Source organism: Alligator mississippiensis, chromosome 1 (assembly GCF_030867095.1).
Source record: "Alligator mississippiensis isolate rAllMis1 chromosome 1, rAllMis1, whole genome shotgun sequence".
Classification (NCBI taxonomy): domain Eukaryota; kingdom Metazoa; phylum Chordata; order Crocodylia; family Alligatoridae; genus Alligator; species Alligator mississippiensis.
Window position 1 is genome coordinate 349,346,083 of NC_081824.1, and position 19,152 is coordinate 349,365,234.

General features: G+C 44.5%; 1 protein-coding gene across 2 annotated transcripts; it reads left to right on the forward strand.

Annotated features, from left to right (window-relative positions):
- Window positions 1–1,971: 1,971 nt before the first annotated feature.
- LOC102576907 (sulfotransferase 1C1) lies at window positions 1,972–17,531 on the forward strand. 2 transcript variants are annotated; one of them, XM_014600428.3, is made up of 9 exons: window positions 1,972–2,140; window positions 2,381–2,563; window positions 5,059–5,230; window positions 9,296–9,433; window positions 10,643–10,740; window positions 12,459–12,585; window positions 15,589–15,683; window positions 15,906–16,086; window positions 16,267–17,531. In XM_014600428.3, exons 3-9 carry the CDS (start codon window positions 5,080–5,082, stop codon window positions 16,377–16,379), a joined length of 903 nt encoding a protein of 300 aa, XP_014455914.1. In that variant the 5' UTR covers window positions 1,972–2,140; window positions 2,381–2,563; window positions 5,059–5,079; the 3' UTR covers window positions 16,380–17,531. The 2 variants fall into 2 exon arrangements, with proteins under 2 accessions (XP_014455914.1, XP_006261570.1); XM_006261508.4 differs by lacking the exon at window positions 1,972–2,140 and having other exon boundaries at window positions 2,199–2,563.
- Window positions 17,532–19,152: the final 1,621 nt, after the last annotated feature.

Below are 19,152 nucleotides of genomic sequence, written 5' to 3' on the forward strand. Positions count from 1 at the left end.
CACTGCCCCAAACAAAGCCCCCCTGATTATACCCAACCTGAATAAGGCATACGTAGTAATTTTCTTAGTTGTTGTTTTTTTTACATTCACTACCTAAAACAATGAGTCAAAAGAAAGAAAGCTAAAAGAAAAATATTATAGTTTGATCATCTTATACTCTTTGCTTGTTCTCTTTTGAACAACATGTTCCAGTATTCCTGTTGAGTCAGATCCAGAAATATCAAGGACTTAGCTTAAAAGTCAACATTTATTTAAGTGTTTTACTTGTTGGCTCATTCCTTGTTTCTAATGTGCCACCCTCCTGATTATCTCAGCCCTCTGCCTGCCTTCACCTTCTCTGTTTTCTCCCTTTGCTTTCTTGCCACTGTCTCAATAGCTTGTTCTGTCCAGTCATTATCCTGTACTTCCACCATGATTCCCCAGCTTCCCACCTACCAGTTTAGCTTAGGGGTTTTATACAGCTGCCCACTGCTGTGGTATCTGAACACCTTAATGCAAAATCACCAGTAATAACAAAGTTCCATGGAGAAAACTTTTTCTTTTCTAGCAAAAAAAAGTCTTGCTAGTAGTGGGGTGCCTTTGATGTTTAGATGTGGGGTTTATGGAATGATTGTGCCATTTCTTTTGGTAGAAGGCCTTTAAAAGAAGGTGGCTTTCCAGGCAGACTCTGAGTTTTCCTCTTTTAGAAGTCAACAGGTTCTAAAGACAAGATCAGAAATCATTGTTTTCACTCACTTCAAGCATGTCTGTATTACAACAGTAGCATGTACTGGCTGGGGCTTTTGCAAGCCCACCTCACCTCACTACTCCTGCTGATATATTCCCAACCTAGACTTATGCTGGAAGGACCTCCATCTATGGCTTACTTGAGCACTGGCCCCACCTGCATGTTTCTGAGTTTGAAATGTGTCTGTGGGAGCAGGTGAGCAAGGCAAGCTTGAGGATGCCCTGGCCAGGCCATGTCATCACCACAGTGAAGATATGCCCTAGATTCCACTTTGTGATCACCATTGTCCAAGAGGAGCATACCTGCCCATGGTGGGTTGTATACAAAAAGCTGGCCTGTGATGTAGCAGGAGTTTGAACCTTTGAAAATCAGGACCAAAGCCTTTAGTGGGCATGAGACAGTGACTGGTAGCCAGCAAAAGGAGTTGAACATGACCCTGACATCCTATGTCATGGAGAAAGCAAGTACAGTAGTCACCTTCTGCATCAGTAGGAGCCCATGCACTGTCTCCATATTCAGCTTCAGATACAGTAAATTACAGTAATCCAGCCTGAAGATGAATAATACATTGATCACTGTGGCCAAGTCCCCTCCTGAGAATAAAGAATGAAGTTTCCTAATAAGACGGAAATGAAAGAAGGCATTTCCCAATGCCAATGCTATCCAGTCCTTCGAGCTTTGTGAGGAGTTAAAGAGGATTTACAATTGGGGCATGCATGCCTTTAGAAGGTGAAGACATTGTCTAAGGTAGTTTTCTCAAAGCTTTTCCTCTACCTAGCCAGCATCACTTTAGTTTTGTTCGGATTCAGCTTGAGACATGTGCTGTACATCCAAAAAAGCCTAGTGTGTAGACTTTCTGATTTCTTAGTGATGATGGTTGCAAGAGGTAAGAATAAGAGCTGAGAATCACTGCCATACAGTTGACTGCTAAGCTTGTGGCATCTGTCTCTTGCAGTGTCTTATACAGATGTTGAAGAGAAAAGGGGATTTAAACATTCCGCTTTCATATAAACATACCTTTGTTGAGATCAATGTATTGCAGCATCGTGCTAGTGAATAACAACCAGAAAGTGGAAATGAATAGAAACTGACTGTAAATAAAAGTTAATGATCAACAGCAGTTAGTTTTCCTTCTCCAAATTGACTAAAGGGCAAGATATAAGCTGTTCTGTATTGCACCAGAGGAAAACTAAATTGGATTTTTCAAAAATCCCCTTGTTAATTTCAGTTGCTATTGGTCAGTGTTGTAAAGAAACTTATTTTCTATTTACGCTACTACAGGAGCAGTTTAGATTAACTAATAGGGGAAAGAAAGGTTTAATCTGAGACTGAACTATGGTGCAGACACATTTTAAACAGCAGCCACTGGAGCTGCTTGAATGTTAATAATTATAGGTATTAAAGGTGTCAGAGGTAAGGAAATACATTTTACAGTATAATTTTAAAAACTTCCCTCAGGGGATTTAAAAAAGGAGTGTATTGTGCAAGTTAGAGAAACTTACTATCCATTGGTTGCTGCTATGCTTCTGTTTTCTCTTTGTCCCTGTGTTCATATAGCACTTTTGAACTCTGCCCAGTTTCTCATAGTACTTCTGTGACTACAGCAGGTATATCAAGGAATAGGTAAGATTAAAAACGGCACACTCTTTGCAGTTGCATCCTGTAGACCAGAGAAAGGAGTTCTTCAGCGTATGAAAAATTATCTGGCTTCAACCACAGCTTTGTAGCTCAGAGTCCAGCAACTTTACTAACACCGCACTGTACCCTGTAAAAAGCAAAGAAACAAAAACTGAAGAGAAGGAAGGACATCAAGAAAACACCTCTACAGTCTGTTTTGTGAGTATGGGGTTATAGTTAATATGCTATTTTTAACCATGCGGGTGTATGTGAGAAGTGTAACAAGCAGGCACTTTGGTTTTATCAAAATTACCCAAATTTATCACCAACACTCAAAAATAACTAATAAAGGTGCAAAAATGAGTGTGTGTGATACAGAGAGATGTATAATGCAAGAGTATTCCATAAAAGTCCAAAAATGGAAGATAAACAAGACAGCCACAGGGATTCGCTTTGCAATGGCATAGATATGTTACTAAGACTACAAATAGATGTTGCATTTGTCCAGGGAGAAATCATTTTCTCCTGTGACAAAGTGGGATCATTCAGATGTCCACATCCATTATCTTAGGACAAGCCCTAGAAAGGTTTGCAGGATGAGAAGTACTAACCATTGGTCCCAAGACATTTCTAAGTGAGTCTAAACTGGGGTGGGCAATTATTTGGGCTGGAGAGCCACTTAAGGAGGTTTGGTGAGCTTTTGCAGATAGGCAGGGCAGAGCTGCTGACCAAGCCTGGCGTGGGGCGGGGTTCTGACAACAGTGTGTGGTGTACTGACCTGGCCCTGGTGCAGGGGAATGGGGTGCTGGCCCAGCCCAGCACAGCAGTGGTGGGGAGGTGGAATTGATCCTATCCAGCCCGGGTCTGTCCACCATGCACCCACCTCCAGGAGCACCAGATGGAGTGGGCAGGCAGGGTGTCCATGGAACAGCCATGGTGACCCTGCAGCAGGGAAGCTTGGCTCTGGCCAGACAAGCTCTGATTTTGGGTGGTATGCGCTGCTGACACATGCACTGTCCCAGTTTTTTTAGGCATGGGGTTTTTTTGACCCTGGGATCTCCCAGAGTCAATCCTCTCCCCCCTGCCCCTCCCCCCCCCATGTTACAAAATAGCAGCACAGGGAACATCTGTATGTGTGATGTGTGAGGTATGTGGCACCGCAGATGGTCTGCAGCACCACGTACCACGCATCCATACTCACTGGACATGTCCTCCTGTTCTAAACAGTTGTCCTGGGATTGTGTCATTGAAAAGCAGCAGTGCATTCAACCACTCACTAGGCTGTGATTGAAAAGGTAATGTGTGTATACACAAATCCTACAAGTTTGCTGTTCCAGGACAAAATAAAGGCACAGCTGGTCTCAGGACAAATGCAACATCTCTTTGTAGCCTATGCCTTTTCTTGTGTTTTATTTAATAAAGAATCACTTGATTGTATGAGATGCCTTCAGTTGACAATGGAGCAAAAAAGTGCAAATTTAAGTACCTAAAAGTAGGCGTTTAATTTTTCCTTTGGTACCTTAGTAAACAGCATGACAACCCACAACTGTCACCAAAGCCAGCAGGAGCCACCGCACATTAAGTGGCTACATCTACACGAGCTATTAGCATGGAGCAATAAACTCCAGCGCATATTGTTCCAGAGTTTACTCATCCTGGATGCATTGTTTGCATGGGCACCCAGGACCACATCATGTTGAGCCAGGCTGGAGCAGCCCCACCTGGCAGGAAGCCCAGCAAGTCAGCCTGCCAGCCTAGGAATGCTCCAGTATGGCTCAGTGTGCTGCAGGGGGGCTGGCTGGGGCACAAGGGTGCTCCAGTGCAGGGCTAGCTGTCAGGGAGCCCCTACACTGTAGCACCTTCATGCCCCAGCCAGCACCATCAGCGTCTACATGTATGTTGCTGTGCACTAGAGAACTCCGCCGTAGGATAGTACTTATATTTACCAGTACTAACCTACAGTGGACTGAATTTGTTTCCTGAGGCCTAATGGCTGGGGACAGACATTACACATGAACCGGTTTAAGTGATCAGAAACTGGTTTAAACCTCCTGATTTAAGTGATCAGAAACTGGTTTAAACCTGTAACAGAACAGAGGTTCAGTATACAAAAACCAGTTTGAAAATGTCTGAAACCAGTTTGAGATAAACCTGGTTGAATGTAGTATCAGACTTAACTGATTTGGCTCAAACCGGTTTATGCAATGTTTGTCCCAGACCCCTTGCTGGTTTAAGATAAACCAGACGCCCCCAGTATCCCAGCATGCTCTCTGAGCTGTGTGAGGCCCTCTGCTCCACAGCAAGGCTGGCCCCTCACCTCTGCTCCCTTGCTGGAGCTCCAGCAGAGACTGCAGGTACAGCCATTTCCTAAATATGGATTTAAACATATCTTTAGACATAACTTTTGGAAAGCAAATAAAAATGTTGGACATTTCTGACAGAGGTGTACCAGTCAGTCAGGCACTTAGGAAAGCTGCGATTCACAGAGACAGCAATGACTTTGGGCTGCTGCAGTGTGTGGGGCTGCAACAGAAGCTATTTTTTTGCCTCCCTTCCCCACAAATTGGCACCTGAGGCTGTTGCCCCAGTCACTCTGCCCTCATTATGTTTCTGATTTTTCAGCCACAATGAATACACTAAAGAAGAGTCTTGCTGAGACTAGAACAGCAGTTCTGTAGAGTGACTAGCGTATTGCCTACCCATTTCTTCTGTAGTATACGTTGGACCTGGATCAGATGAAAGAGCTGAACCTGGAGTTTACACGGTGTGAACTAGATGCAGTGGAGGGAGTTTTCCTTACAGAAACAATACGTGCCAATTGGAATAAAATTTGGAACTTCAGAGCTAGACCTGATGATCTGCTCATCTCAACATATGCAAAAGCAGGTGTGTGTAGAGGGAGTAGTATAAATGGTTTGAGGCATAGCTTACTGTTTGAACTGATGCATGTTTTCCCTTGCTTCTATTAAGGTTTGTGATTGAGAGTCACATACTTCCAAAATGGACCTTTCATCAGATTACATTTTAAAGCTCCATCTGAAGATAGAGTTTAGTGGCTTTGGCTTCCATGGTAGAAATAAAAAAATTAACAATTAACCACTACCAAAATCTGAATGGTCAAAGTCCAATATAATTTCTTTTGATTCAGGTTACGTTTGTGCGTATTCAATAATACACCAAGAACTTTCACATCAATTGGTAATAATTCAACCAAACCTTCTTAAAATCATTTACTTTAAAATAGCATACTTTGAAATCACTTACTTTTCAATTACAAATCTAGGTTACTGAGTGATTTCTGTAAATATGTTACTGCCTTATAAGTATTGGTCAAATGTTTTGGATGAATAGCTCTCAGTCTCTAGTTGGTTTCTTTGAAATCTGGATCAACTGCTGTTTGTTTTTTGTGTTCTGGGTTTGGCTACTTAGACTAGGTACAGACATTCAAAAAGCCCGAGGTGGATTTCAACTAATTTATGCGGGTTTTTCTAAGCAGTATCTGCCAGTTCAGGAGTAAACAGAACACAAGTTTGCCCTTTCATGGGCTGGGGGCAGGGGGTGGGAAAGGGAAAGGCTGCCTGCACAGACCCAGGCAAATAGCTTGTGGGTGTTCATGTATGCCTCCCAGAGTGCCAGAAACTGCTGAGGGCAGCTGAATGCAGCCAAGTGTCAAGCCATCCCTGACAAGCTGCTAGGCACATGCCTCCCCACCCTGCCATCATCTGTTAGGCATCTGTCAGCTGCAGGCAGCCAGCAGAGGGAGGTGCTGACCCCTGCTCATGGCAGCATGGGAGTCCCTGGGCTTTGTCCAGCATGGGGGCACAGGAGCCCACCCTGGGCAGAACAGGATAGGGGGAAGTAGGGCTTGTGAGCTGCTGGGGAGAGGTAGTGACAGCAGCACACCCTGCATTCCTGGCCCAGGTCAGCAGGGCAGAGTGTCCTTCCCTGTCCCAGTTCCATCTGAGTCTCAGGACTATGTGTTGGAGCAGCTCCAGAAAGGGCTCAAAGGATTCCCGCCACCGCCCCCCCCCCCCCCACCCCGCAACCGAGAGCCAGCACTGAGCTCCTATTAGAGGCCCTTTCCCCTAAATCTACAGGGCTCTTGTCCCTGGAAAGTAAGGAGCAGCTGCAGCAGGGGAAGAGACTTCAGCCAGAAACTCGGCACTGGCTCTTGAGGGAAAACCCTCTGAGCCCTTCCTGGAGCTGCTCCAGTGCATGGTCCCCAGGCTTAGGAAGACCCAGGACAGGGGAGAAACACTCTGTACCCTGCCAACCTGGACCAGGAATGTGGGGTGCACTGCTGACACTGCCTTGCCCTGGCAGCTTAGGAGCCCTGTTCCCCACCCCCACCTGTGTCCTGCCTGTGGCTGACAACTAGAGAGCCTGGAGGCAGGACCCATGGGGCACATGACTGGATCAGCCAAGTCCAAGCCAAATTCAAGTGCACCTCCCTGACAGCAGGGGCTAGCAGGGGACCGCAAAGGAACCTGGGATGCCGGAGGACAGCAACCTAAGTTGAGTCAGGAGGGGATAGGCGGTTCTAACCTAAATTGATAAAATTCTGATACTACATCCATCCAGGTCTATCTTGGATTAGGTTCCACCATTTTCAAACCAGTTTATGTGCACTGAACTTCTGTTCTGTTACAGGTTTAGACTGGTTTTCAATCATTTATACCAGTTCATGTGTAATGTCTGTACCTGGCCTTAGGTTGTTTAGTGATTTATGTTCTAGCCTAGACTATTTACGTTTTTCAAACATGAGGTTATTGAATAACAAATTTTTATATTAATCTTGGTTCCCAACCTCCTTCAACTCAAGACACCCCTCAATAGATTCCAAGGACCCCTCAGACAGTGCCTGCTCAGTTTTTCACTTGATGATTTTATACAAAAAAAAAAAAAGAGCAATTCTTCTGTTGCAGAGAACTCAGAAAGATCACAAGAGGTCAGAATGTTTTTAACACAATGGATTCCTATTTGAAAACTCTGGGTTTATCTTGTGAATCATGTTTGTACACCCAATAGTGCTAACATGCACTTGCATGGCACCCCATGGCACCCTTGAAGGGATCTCAAGGCACCCCAGGATTCTGTGGACCCTGGCTGAGAATCACTGTCGTAGCTGAAGAAAAATCTGTAAAATATTAGTAGTTTACAAATGTCTAGTCACAGTCCAAGTTTAAATAACTTGAGTCAATCAGAATATTTTCAGTAAAAAGCAGTTATTGCAAAGTGAAGATTTTCTGTAGGAAAAAGTTGCTATTTTGTTGCAAGTTTTCAGTTTAACTGAAGGAAAGTTAAAAACAAAATGTTTCTTTTGTGTTGGGTTGACCTGTGTTGAAATATTTCAGTTTACTGAGCCAAACTTAAATGTTTAATTTTGAGTCCATTTGACGTGAAATTGATTCTGCCTAAGCAGCTACAGTTCTTCATGGGAGCTGTAGCACAGGTAAGTAATTGCTAGGGGTGTGCAAAGCAGGCTCATTCGATTTGAATTTGGATTCAGTCCGAATCAGGGATAGTGATTCAATTCATTGATTCAGATCGCTGTCCCTGATTCAATTCAGCTGAATCCAAATCTGAAGATTTGATGCTGACTCAGAGAATCAGCTATTTGCACACAGACACAGCTTTAAATTTTTTTTCTACATACCTCGACGTATCAGCACAGCTTGTGAATGCTGCAATGCTGGGGCAGATTGAGCGTCCCGCAGGAGTGCAGGGTGGGGGCCCTCCATAAGCTTGGTGGTGAACCTGGAAGTCCTCTGGGGAGCATGCAGGAGGCCCCCCACAACTCCTCTGGCTCAGTGATTGGCCACAGGGGGACCCCGGGTGCCCCCTGAGGCCCAGGAGGCAGGGGGCCCCCCACACACTTTCCAGTGGACCCAGAAGTGGACTGGAAGTGCTTCTAATCCATTTCCAGGTCTGCTGCCAAGCATGCTGGGGAGCACCCCATGCTTCTGTGGGATGCTTCATGTGCCCCAGCATCACAGCATTCATGATCCAACTGCTACCTTGAGGTATGTAGAAAAAACATTTAAAGCTGTGTCTATGTCCGAATCACCGAATCTTTCTAAATCTCTCTGAATCGATTTGGAGGGTTCCAATTTGATTCAGAGAGATTTAAAGGGTCCTCTGATTTGATTTGGATTCGGAGATTCAGCCACCAAATTGGGCCGAATAGCCACCGAATCAAATCAGGGACCGAAGCTTCGCACAGCCCTACTGATTGCCCCATTCTCCAGTATGAACTGGGCTCCATGGCCACATTACATCTCTCCGTAATGCACTACAGTCTCTCCCCTAGTTGAAGTCTCATAGTACATCCTAGGAGATGCAGTTAAGTCAAAAGCATTGCTTACAGAGGGAATGTGGGCATCAGTTTTTCATTCCCCCATTCCTGCATTTCAGCAGATTGGGCAGTCAATTTAATATCAAGCAACCCTACAAACAAGGCAATTCCAACGAAAGATATTGAAACTTTCTGACATTTCCAAACTGGAAGTTTTCAGAACTCTTCATTCCATGAGCATTTGGGTATTTCAACTTTTTCCCCAGTTGAGGATGAAAACAAATGTCAAAATATTTCCTAGAAGATGGAACTTCCAACTTTCTTCCTTCACTGTCTATAACATAATACCATAAATCATGGTCAGTTGAATGCAATTCTTTTTTTTTCATTTAACAGGAAGAAACACTATTCTGAATGGTATCCCTGGGGCTTTTCCTCGGTGGGCACCAAGTCTTCTCTTCCCACCATGGCATCGCATCCTGATTTTCTTTCTAAAACTTAAATCCATCCTCATCTGGCTGTACTGAGCTTTTAATCTCCTTTCCTGCTCTAATGTAGTATCCATCTTTCCAGTGCTTTAATTAGCACTCCATTTCAGTTTTAGAAAAAAAGTTTATTCTGCACTGGGGACAAGTATAAAGCTCTGATATTTTCAGGTACGACATGGATACAGGAAATTGTGGATATGATCCAACAAGATGCAGACCTTGAGAAGTGCAAACGTGCCACCACTTATAAACGACACCCTTTCATTGAGTGGTCACTGCCTGAATCTTTTGGCCCTATTCCCTCTGGTAAGTTGGAATAGGGCCATGCCTACTGATGTTTACTCAAAAAGTCAGAAAATCCTACATATGATAGTAGCAAAGTAGTGGAGTTTAGCTACAAACAGTTTTAGATTTTATACACAGTTATTATATCAACATTTTGTTTACTGATAAAGGCATCCATGAAAGACACTGATTACATCATTTTTAAAGGAAATTTCTGTTCTGTTTGTCTTGCCATCTCTACAAAGGTCATTATGATAACTCAGGTATGCGAGCTGGGCTCTGCATATCCCTGAAAGTTGGGTGCTGATCTGGTTGGTTTTACATGTTTTATCTTGAGTTTAACCTTTAGATCAGTCATACTCAGCCCTCACTGGCTTAGGAGCTATGTACTCAGTCATTACTGACCAAAGCGTTGCAACAACATACACAGCCTTGGAGGTGTATTCTGGGAAACACTCCAGTTTAAAATAGAAATATAACTACAATGCATTAGGTAACATTTGCATAGTCCAAATGCTTTAAAAATGGAAAGGTTCTGTAATGTTTACCAAATGTGTGTGTACACACACATGCATGCACTAGTTTTAAGCAATTGCTAGTGAATGCCAGGTGGTAAGTCAGTTACAGTTATAGACTTAGTAAAGAACAGCTGAAATAGATAAACCTAATTATGTAAAAGAATAGGTAGTAAGCTTAAGGGAGCTTGTCACTCAGGAGGTACAATGTAGGTCCCTGAAGAAGCCTGCCAACCAGCTGAACCTATTGGATGGACAGCAGGCTGGCTAAGCACATGCAGTACTCCATGGACCATTTCCTATCAGGCCAGTCAAAGCCCCTTTCCTCCAATGAGGCCTCCCATTGCACGAGAGTCCTTTAGCAAGGTTGGCGATCAGCCGCTGGTGCCCCTTCTGAGTCAGGAGGCACCAGTTACCCAGGCTAGAAAAAGATAGGAATCACTGTTCATCCTTGGTTCATGAAAATAAAGGTAAAGATAGTAGCAGGGACACTGAAAGCAAATACAAGCTTTTGTTATACAGTGTTTTATATGTTACAGTATTTTTTACAATGTGTTTTCAACATTGAGTTTAGCAAGGAGATAGAATTGCACAGGTACAAATTGATGCCTACTGGTGTTTGCTCAAAAAGTCAGAAAATCCTACATATGATAGCAACAAAGTAGTGGAGCTTAGCTACATGCTCACTTGTGAATTACTGTGAAATGTTTCACAGGACTAGAATTAGCAGAAGTGACGCCTTCTCCACGAACACTGAAAACTCATCTCCCCGTACAACTGGTGCCTCCATCATTCTGGGATCAAAACTGTAAGGTAATGTGAGAAAGCCAGAGCTCAAACCTGAATTCTCTAAAATAAGGAACTGAAATAAAATAAGATTGAGGCTGGTTTTCTCAGACTCCTTTCAGAATCTAGAGTTTCCTCTTCCTCTTTTCTTTGTAATAGGAACATAGGAAGGGGTCATGCAGGCCATCAGGTCCAATTCCTTGCATTTGTAGCCAATGATTTGACCAAAAAAGTCCTAAAAGTCATCCATTCCAGCCCCTCTGGCATACTACAATCATAAAGCACCTCACAAAAAGCCGTCCTCCAGCATGCCACAGATCAAATGCAGGGGAAACAAGACCACCAATGCCCTTACACTGTAAAGGCAGACAAATAGTGAGGAGTATCTGATCTGAGTATATGTTAATCTCCACCTCATGCATAAGAGGGCATGTCTACATATGCAAATACTGCTGGATAGGTTTACTCCACAGTAATTTACTCTAGAATAAACCCACTCTGGGCAGGCATCTACATGAGCAGGCATTTGGAGGCAGATTTGCTCCCGCCCTGCTCTGACCCCTTAAAGCAGCCAGAGGGAGTTCCTTGCTCTTCCTGGGTGCTAATCCAGGGGCTGGCAGGGAGCACAGGTCCAGGCAACAGTTGTCTCCTGACTGCCTGCTAGCTTTCCCACTGGCAGATCATGGCAGAGGGCTGGAACCTGCCCCTCCCACAAAGCTCTTTCAAAGCCCCATGCCTTGATCACCTGATTGGAGCATGGGGCTAGAAAAGAGTTGTGAGGCTGAGACCTGCCCCAGACTGGGACAGTTTTTAGCCAGTCCTGGGCTGCATGGGGAAGTCTCCACATGCAGGCTGGAGCTGGCTGGTAACTGTCCCATTTCAGGCAGTTCCCAGCCAGCTCTGGACGGCATGTGGAGACTTCCTCACACAACCTGGGGCTGGCCAGGGACTGTCCCGGTCTGGAGCAGCTCCCAGCCAGCTCCTGGCTAGGTGGGGAACATTCCCATGCAGGAAACTCCTGGTCCTAGCTCCATGATTGCTCCTTGTTGCTGTTGCAAGGAGAGATTGTCCCAGCCCAGGATCCAGTGTGGAGCCCACCACAGCAGCAGGAAGCTCCCGGGGAAGAGACCAATCTCCTATCCCCTGCTACTTGGCTGACCGGGAGCAAATTTGCTCCCATCCAGCTGTCTACACGTACAGTTAATTTGCTACCTGTATTTGCACTTGCAGGTAGCAAATTAACTGCCAAGTAGAGCAAATTACTGCTCAGTAAGGATCTTCACATGTAGACAGTGATGCTTACTGAGCAGTAACTGTGCAGTAAGGGTCTTGTGTAGACAATCCCAGAGGATAGCAAAAACCTCACAGGCCTTGCCAATTTGACCTGGGGGGAAGACATTCCTTCTTGACCCCACATCTTGGGGCCACTTTAATGCTGAACAGAAGAGCAAGATTCTACAGCCACATCCCTGAAAGGTTTCTACAGATTAACAAGAGCATGAGCGCATCACTATCAAAGTTTTTACCTTTAGCTGTGGTCACTGTCTTAGGTTACAGAGAAAAGTGGGGAGGGGAAAACAGAAGCCAAAACTTTAGGTAATGGCAGCTTCTAAACAAAAACTTTGGATGGCTTCAGTGATCAGGCTTTAAGAGAAAACATGTAAGGATACTCAGAACCACTGCAATTGATGCATAATATAATTTTATTTCTCTCTCTGTCTCTCTTGTGTCCACCCTAATTCCAGGTAATCTATGTGGCAAGGAATGCCAAAGACAACCTGGTGTCTTATTACCATTTCCACAAAATGAATAAAATGATGCCTGAACCAGGAACATGGGAGGAGTTTGTAGAGAAATTTATGGATGGCAAAGGTAAAAAGGACGTGTTATTCAGTATTCTGTTCCTGTCTTAAAATGTGTGCTGTTAACTGATTTTAAGTCCTCATGGGACTCGTGGAACCAGATCCCTGCCCCAAACATTCAGTAGCAACTTACCTCCATCTCACTAACCTCCTTGCCTCCATTTCAATAACCAAGAAACATATCCTTGTTGCACATTTCTGTCATGAATAAGGAACGCTATTATTAAGGAAGATGGCTCTGCGTTCCTCTGCGCAAAGAAGAATGTTCTGGTGAATATGGTGCCAGTCTGGGATTTTGAAGGCCTAGGGTCAAGCCCCTGTATAGGCTTCCTATGCAGCCCTGGACCAAGTAATTTAGGACCAAACTGAGAGAAGCATTCAGGTACTTCTTAAGTACAAATGGGGGGCCTAACTTCAAAAGTGCAACCCACATAAACCCTTTTCCAGAACCACTGGAGTTTCAAGTCCTTACATTATTGCCAGTAGAGTCACTTAGATTCCTGAAGTTCTGCTACAGTACTTTCACCATGTTAGGGGACCTGATCGTTTGACTGCTGAAGGCCTTTTGGGATTCATGAAATATTTAATCCCACAGCTAACTCCCTGAGGGACCTGATCCAGTAAGTACATGAGAGCACTGATAATACTGAGTTCAGCGCAAAGCACAGCAGCCACAGTCACTTTTGTTTTAAAACATAGTTGGAGGAGCCCACTTTTATGTAATATAATGTAATAAAATAATATATTATATATTTCTCCCATGAAGTGGGAAACATGGACTCTAGGTCTTCCTCAGCCTAAGGAAAACCACATCTTCCACTTCCAATGGAATTGCCCTAGCCACCAAGGTAGAGGCTGAGCTAGGCTAGTATGAGGGCATGCTCCACCTTTTTTGTTGAAGCTGTGCAGAAAGGAATGCAAAATTCATAGAGTCAAAGAAAACATAAGCAAAAAGAACCATGACTATAGTCCCAGCATTCAGCAGGAAAGGGAAGTCATGGGTTTCAGTCTCTGCTCCCAACGTTGTTTATGCATTTTATCAAATGACTCTTTAGTACAAAATATATAAACAATCCCTGCAGCAGGGTCAAAACTTAGGACAGCAGGGTAAGACCCTCATGATTGGATGACAGAGTTAGGCTATCTCCTAGTTACTCTCTCTTTGGCCCTATGAATCTTGCCTTTCTTTTTGTGGTGTAGCAGAATTTCAACAAAATAGTAGAGAGTGCCCATATTCAAGCCTAAATGCTGCTCTGGTGATGACACTCTCATGGGAGGTTGGACATGTGGATTTGAACATTGTTAAACCAAGGAAAGTATTGAACCCAAAATTATCACTTCTTGGGACAGTGCTCTGTTGAATTACTACATGCAGCCATCAAACCTCTGACTCATGGTGTATGTATAAGAGGTCTAATCAGGTGCCTGATGAATCTGCTTATGGCTGACAAACACCATCTGAGAGTGACACAGCTTGTTACAATTTCACAGATCCATGTGTTGTCCAAGTTGGAATCCAAGTTTACAGCACTGCTTCCTTCTTTCTTGCTTTGCTTTTCTGTTGAGTAAGCTATTACATAAGAGGTGGGGAGCTCCAGCAGCTGTTCCCGCATTGTTTTAGAAGGAAAGAGTAAGCCCGTTTTCAGCATTTATATGCCTAAGTACAGTAGTAAGTTTCAAACTATGAGTCCCAGTCTCGCACAGGCACTTCTCTGCAGCTCTGAGTCCTGGGAAAGATGACATTTCAAACACACCCCACTCTGCATTATTTCCTATCTGCTTAGGTATCCCCCTACTCAGCAGGCTGGCTGTTTTTAATCCCATTTCTCTCTCCAAGCTCTATATGGAATGTAGGTACTTAACTGAGGTCTGTGAATTCCATTGGACATCTAAAAGCTCAGTGTAGCCATGTTCAGCATTCCCATGCCTTTGTCCCTTTGCGGATGTGGGTCTTAGGGCCCCCTCTAGATGTTCAGATAAAGACATGGTAGGATCTGATGTGCAATCCACACAATCCCACCTCTTGCCATGCCACAAGTGCATGGAAGGAGGTGTGATTGTGGGATCCAGCATCAGATCCAATCACACCTTATTGCTAATCACATTATCCCAGGCCCCCCCTGCACCAGTCTTACTGTGGCAAGCCCCACAGCGGGCAGTGGGTGATGCACCCTTATAGCTGGGAGCCCCTCAGTTGATGGGATTCCCAGCCACAGGGAACCAGCTGGCCATACATTCAATAAATGGTGTAATAAGAACAAGTCACAAAGGTATTGCACATTTTTGTGGCTTATTGCTTTTTTAGCACACCATTAATTGACTGAATGTGTGGCTGAGTTGCAACATAGGACATAATTAACTGGTTAATGTCGTGGGAGAAAACTCCCTGGAGTTCGTTGTCTAGCCGCATAGGAACCAGGAAACACGGGAAAAGGCTTTGTTGCAGTTTATTTGCTCGACCAAATGACCATAAGCCAGCAAAGAGGCAAAATGGCCCCGACTGAAGGGTGGGGCGTTCTTTTATACTTTTACAACAAGGCAAGACTACAGGGTTAACAAATAAGCAATACTTGTGGTGATCATTTCTTTATCAGCATTTTTCTGTTTTAGCTGAATTAGTAGTACTTTCTCAAAAGCAGAAGTTAAGCAACGGTTACATTATGATATGTTAGCAAAAACTGCACAGCAACAGACATTTCCTGAGTACGTGATCACTGTACTTTAGAACAATGGCTTCTTTGTCTTATGTGAACTATTTTATTTCAGGGTAATAGCTTCTTTGCCCATCACATTAATCACATCTTAAATGTAATGTGTAGATGAGGCCTTAGTCTCTCTATGCTTCTGTTCCCCGCCTGTGAAATACCCTTTCATCACATGGGTATAGCAAAGAGAAATATGGTGGAAACTGAAAAGTGCTCAAATGCACTGGTTTATATGAGAAATATACATGCATGAGATATCTAGATTGATTAGGACCTTCTAGCTGATGACTTACTTCTTTCTCTTTCAGTGCTTTGGGGTTTGTGGCATGACCATGTAAAAGGATGGTGGGAGGCAAAAGATGAACACCGTATTCTCTATCTGTTCTATGAAGACATGAAGGAGGTGAGTGGCTGTTTCATGTTTGTACTGCTCCATTATTGTCAGCCAAGGTCCCAAGAGGCCTTGGCTCCTCCCAGCCATGTTCTGTTAAGGCCAGATCTGATCTTCCCTATCCTAGTGAGAGTTACAAACACGCATTTAAAACTTCCTCCCAGTTGTTCTTTATATCTGATTTTGTTTTCTCTTCCTGATTCTGTTTCTTATTCTACCTCACTCTCTCCACAGAATCCAAAGCAGGAAATCCAAAAGGTGGTGCGTTTCCTAGAAAAGGACCTCAAAAAGGAGGTCCTGGATAAGATTGTCGAACACACGTCATTTGAGAAAATGAAGAGCAATCCCATGGCAAACTACACCAAAGAATTTGAGGGAATAATGAATCATTCAATCTCCCCATTCATGAGAAAAGGTTTTACTCCATATTATTTAGTATTACTTCTACTTTCCAGTCTCTAGGTTTATTTTGCATTAACCCATCACTTGGATACATGTCTTCTGAGCTACTGGCAATAGTTTCCAGGGCCTGGGCTGAAGGGAAGAATTCTTCTTAATTGTGATTTAATTTTTCTCTGCCTTTGCTGTGCTGTAGGGGCTGTTGGGGATTGGAAGAACCATTTCACTGTGGCACAGAATGAGAAATTTGACCAAGATTATAAGAAGAAGATGGCTGGAACCTCTCTGAATTTCCGCTCAGAGCTCTGAGGAGGGGCCATGGGGATTAGTCTCAAATCTACTAGCAGTTTTCCTTATATGAAGCTCACAAAATACCTGTGCACCTGAAATGAATATTCCCATATTTGCTACCTCAGTGATTTCACAGGGGTGGGCATCCTCTTACTCTGTGTGAACTTTCAGGTAAATATCTAATTTGAGGTAGAATTATGTAGCAAAATCCGTTCAAGAATTAGCAGAAGTCCCTTATGATTTTACCCCCAATACAAAGTGGGGGTTGGTATGATTTCCCTGATGGATGAGTATTTCCAGAGATAACCTTTAGTGTTCATAAAAATACTTATGAGGAGCAGGGGGCAGAGGCCATGAGATGAGACAGAAGGCACTATAGAAATGCAAAAAGCTGTTGCCATCACATGCAGTCAGTGTGCTGTGTAAACCTTAAACAAACCTCACTATCCTTGCCACCAGTGTGGTAAGTGGATACTATTGGCCCCATTTTGCAGATAGCAAAACAGAGATGAATCTGAAAATGTACAGCAAGCATAAGGTCTGAATTTTTACATTTGGCTTCCTAAGGTTAGGCACCTGAACCTTCACTGAACAATCTAACTAAAATTGGCCTCTTCAAAGGTACTGAGCGCCCACTCAGTATTATCAACTAAACATGATTTAAGTGCTAAATTGTGACATTCTGCCACAGACCAATGCTGCAGATGCAGAGCCATGCTACCTCAGCAATGCATTGGGAAACACAATGTTTCCTAGAGCTCCTCAGCTGTAGAGAAGAGTCAGCCCCAGATGCTCACTTAGAGGGGGCATAAGAATGACAGCTGCCACACTGGTCCTGACCTCCATTGCTGTCCCCGAAACAAAGTAGTTGTTTCACTTCTGCCCTTACATGTCCAGAAAGGTCTGAGGCAGGGGTGGGCAATTATTTCAGCTGGAAGGCTACTTAACAAGTTTTGGTGAGCTGTCACGGGCTGCACATACAAAATCCTTTAGAAGATATCATTTTAACAAATTATAGATAAAAACAAATCTTATACTAAAAATCAAACATCTACTATAAAGTATTTTAATTTTATTTAAAAAAAAATTTCTGTCCTGATTTATGTTTTTTGAGTAGAGTATATAGAGGCAATTGTATAATAGCTCAAATTAAAGTCTTTTTGTATATTGTGGGTGTGTGGGGGGGTGTAGTGTGTGTGGAGGGGCTGGGGAGATATCTGTGGGGGGCAGTTGGGCTGTGTGTGTGGGGCAGGTGGGGGTACAGTGTGTGTTGGCATGGGGGACTCGGGGAGGGTGTGGGGGGGTGCGTATGATTGGGGGGAGCTGCCCATGCACTAGGTCCTGGGAGGTGGCCAGGAGTGGGAGGAGGGAGGGACAGGGTGGGGGTAGGGAATGTGTGCAGCAGAGCTTGCCCAAACAGTGTGGTTCTGGTGCTGTCTGCACCCCCACCCCATCCAGCCTGCAACTGCTCCCACAGTGCTTCACATGAGGCCAAGCCCTGCCCACTCCTACCCATGGCAGCCTGTGTCATGCTCCCGCCTGCATGTGCCAGCCCTAGCCCTGGCCAGTGTGCACAGCTTCCCAGCATGGCTGCTTCCAGTGTGGCTGCAGCCACCCAGGAACTACTTAGCTCCCGCTCCAGCATCTCCTTCTCCTCTTCCTGCCCCACTGCACTTCTCTGGATGGGGGTGAAGCTGCAGCCAGGCATCTTCCAGCCATCTTCCACACAGACACTCCACCCACCTGGCACCATGAACAGCCTGGCCAAGTAGGTGGAAGGTGGCTGGGAGCTGGAGCCAGAGCCCCATGCGCTGGAGCAGGAGACATCCAGCTGCAGCTTCCCCCAGCCCAGAGCAGAGCAACAGGGCAGAGGCAGGAGAAGGAGGAGCTGCTGGAGACAGGGGGAGACAAGCAGTACCCAGATAGCTGCTGCCAATGAATTGGCAGGAGCCCATCCATGGACTTGATCCAGTCAGTTGGTGGGCTGGATCTGCCCCTTGGGACATATTTTGCCCACCCCTGGTCTGAAGGCTGGTATGTAACAGGAGCTGAGCCATGGCTCTATTTATTTTATCCCCCCTCTCCCTTGTTTTGTAAGTTACTGTTGGATGAGAAGCAATTCTGTATCCTCCACTTTGTTCCACTTTGTTCCTCCAAGTGCAAGGTTTGTAATTCTGGAGAACCCTGATACAGGCCATACAACAATTTGAAAAGCTTCTTATCCCTTACTAAAGTGTGTGACTGCATAAGACCTGGTCACTAGGGGTGTGCGAAGCTTTGGTTTGTGATTCAATTCAGAGAAGATTTGGCACAATTTGGAGGCCGAATCACTGAATCTGAATTGAATCAGGAGAAGGAAAAAAAACTCTGAATCAATTCAGAAAAGATTGAGACAAGATTTGGAGATTCAGAAGGCAGTCTTTCAGGGGAACAGAAACTGAGAAGAGGGAAGGGGAGCAGGGGGAAAGACTGACATCTCTAGTTGCCCAGTGACTGTGATCTTTCCCTGAGTCCCCTTCCAATCACAGTGTTCTGGGGGAGAGATGTAGAAACAGAATATAAGCTTCTGTCTGCAGGCTTTCTGTGCCTTTTGTGAGGCTATTTCTGCCTGAGCAACAGCACCTGAAAGGTACTAAACTGGCTTGGCTTCCTCCCATGTCAGTCTCCTGCTACTTTCTGTTCTTGGAAAGGACTGGATATAGCTTACTAACTAGAATCCCTCTACTTATCCCTATCCAATCCATTTCTTTCAATTTATATTTGTTTTTGTGGGGGTTTTTTCCCAATACTT

Bases quoted from the DNA above. Each gene is read 5' to 3' on its own strand.
- LOC102576907 (XM_014600428.3), top strand. From the start codon at position 5,080: ATGAAAGAGCTGAACCTGGAGTTTACACGGTGTGAACTAGATGCAGTG. The intron at 5,231-9,295 runs GTGTGTGTAGAG...TGATATTTTCAG, and splicing joins CTCAACATATGCAAAAGCAG to GTACGACATGGATACAGGAA. The intron at 16,087-16,266 runs GTTTTACTCCAT...GCTGTGCTGTAG, and splicing joins CTCCCCATTCATGAGAAAAG to GGGCTGTTGGGGATTGGAAG.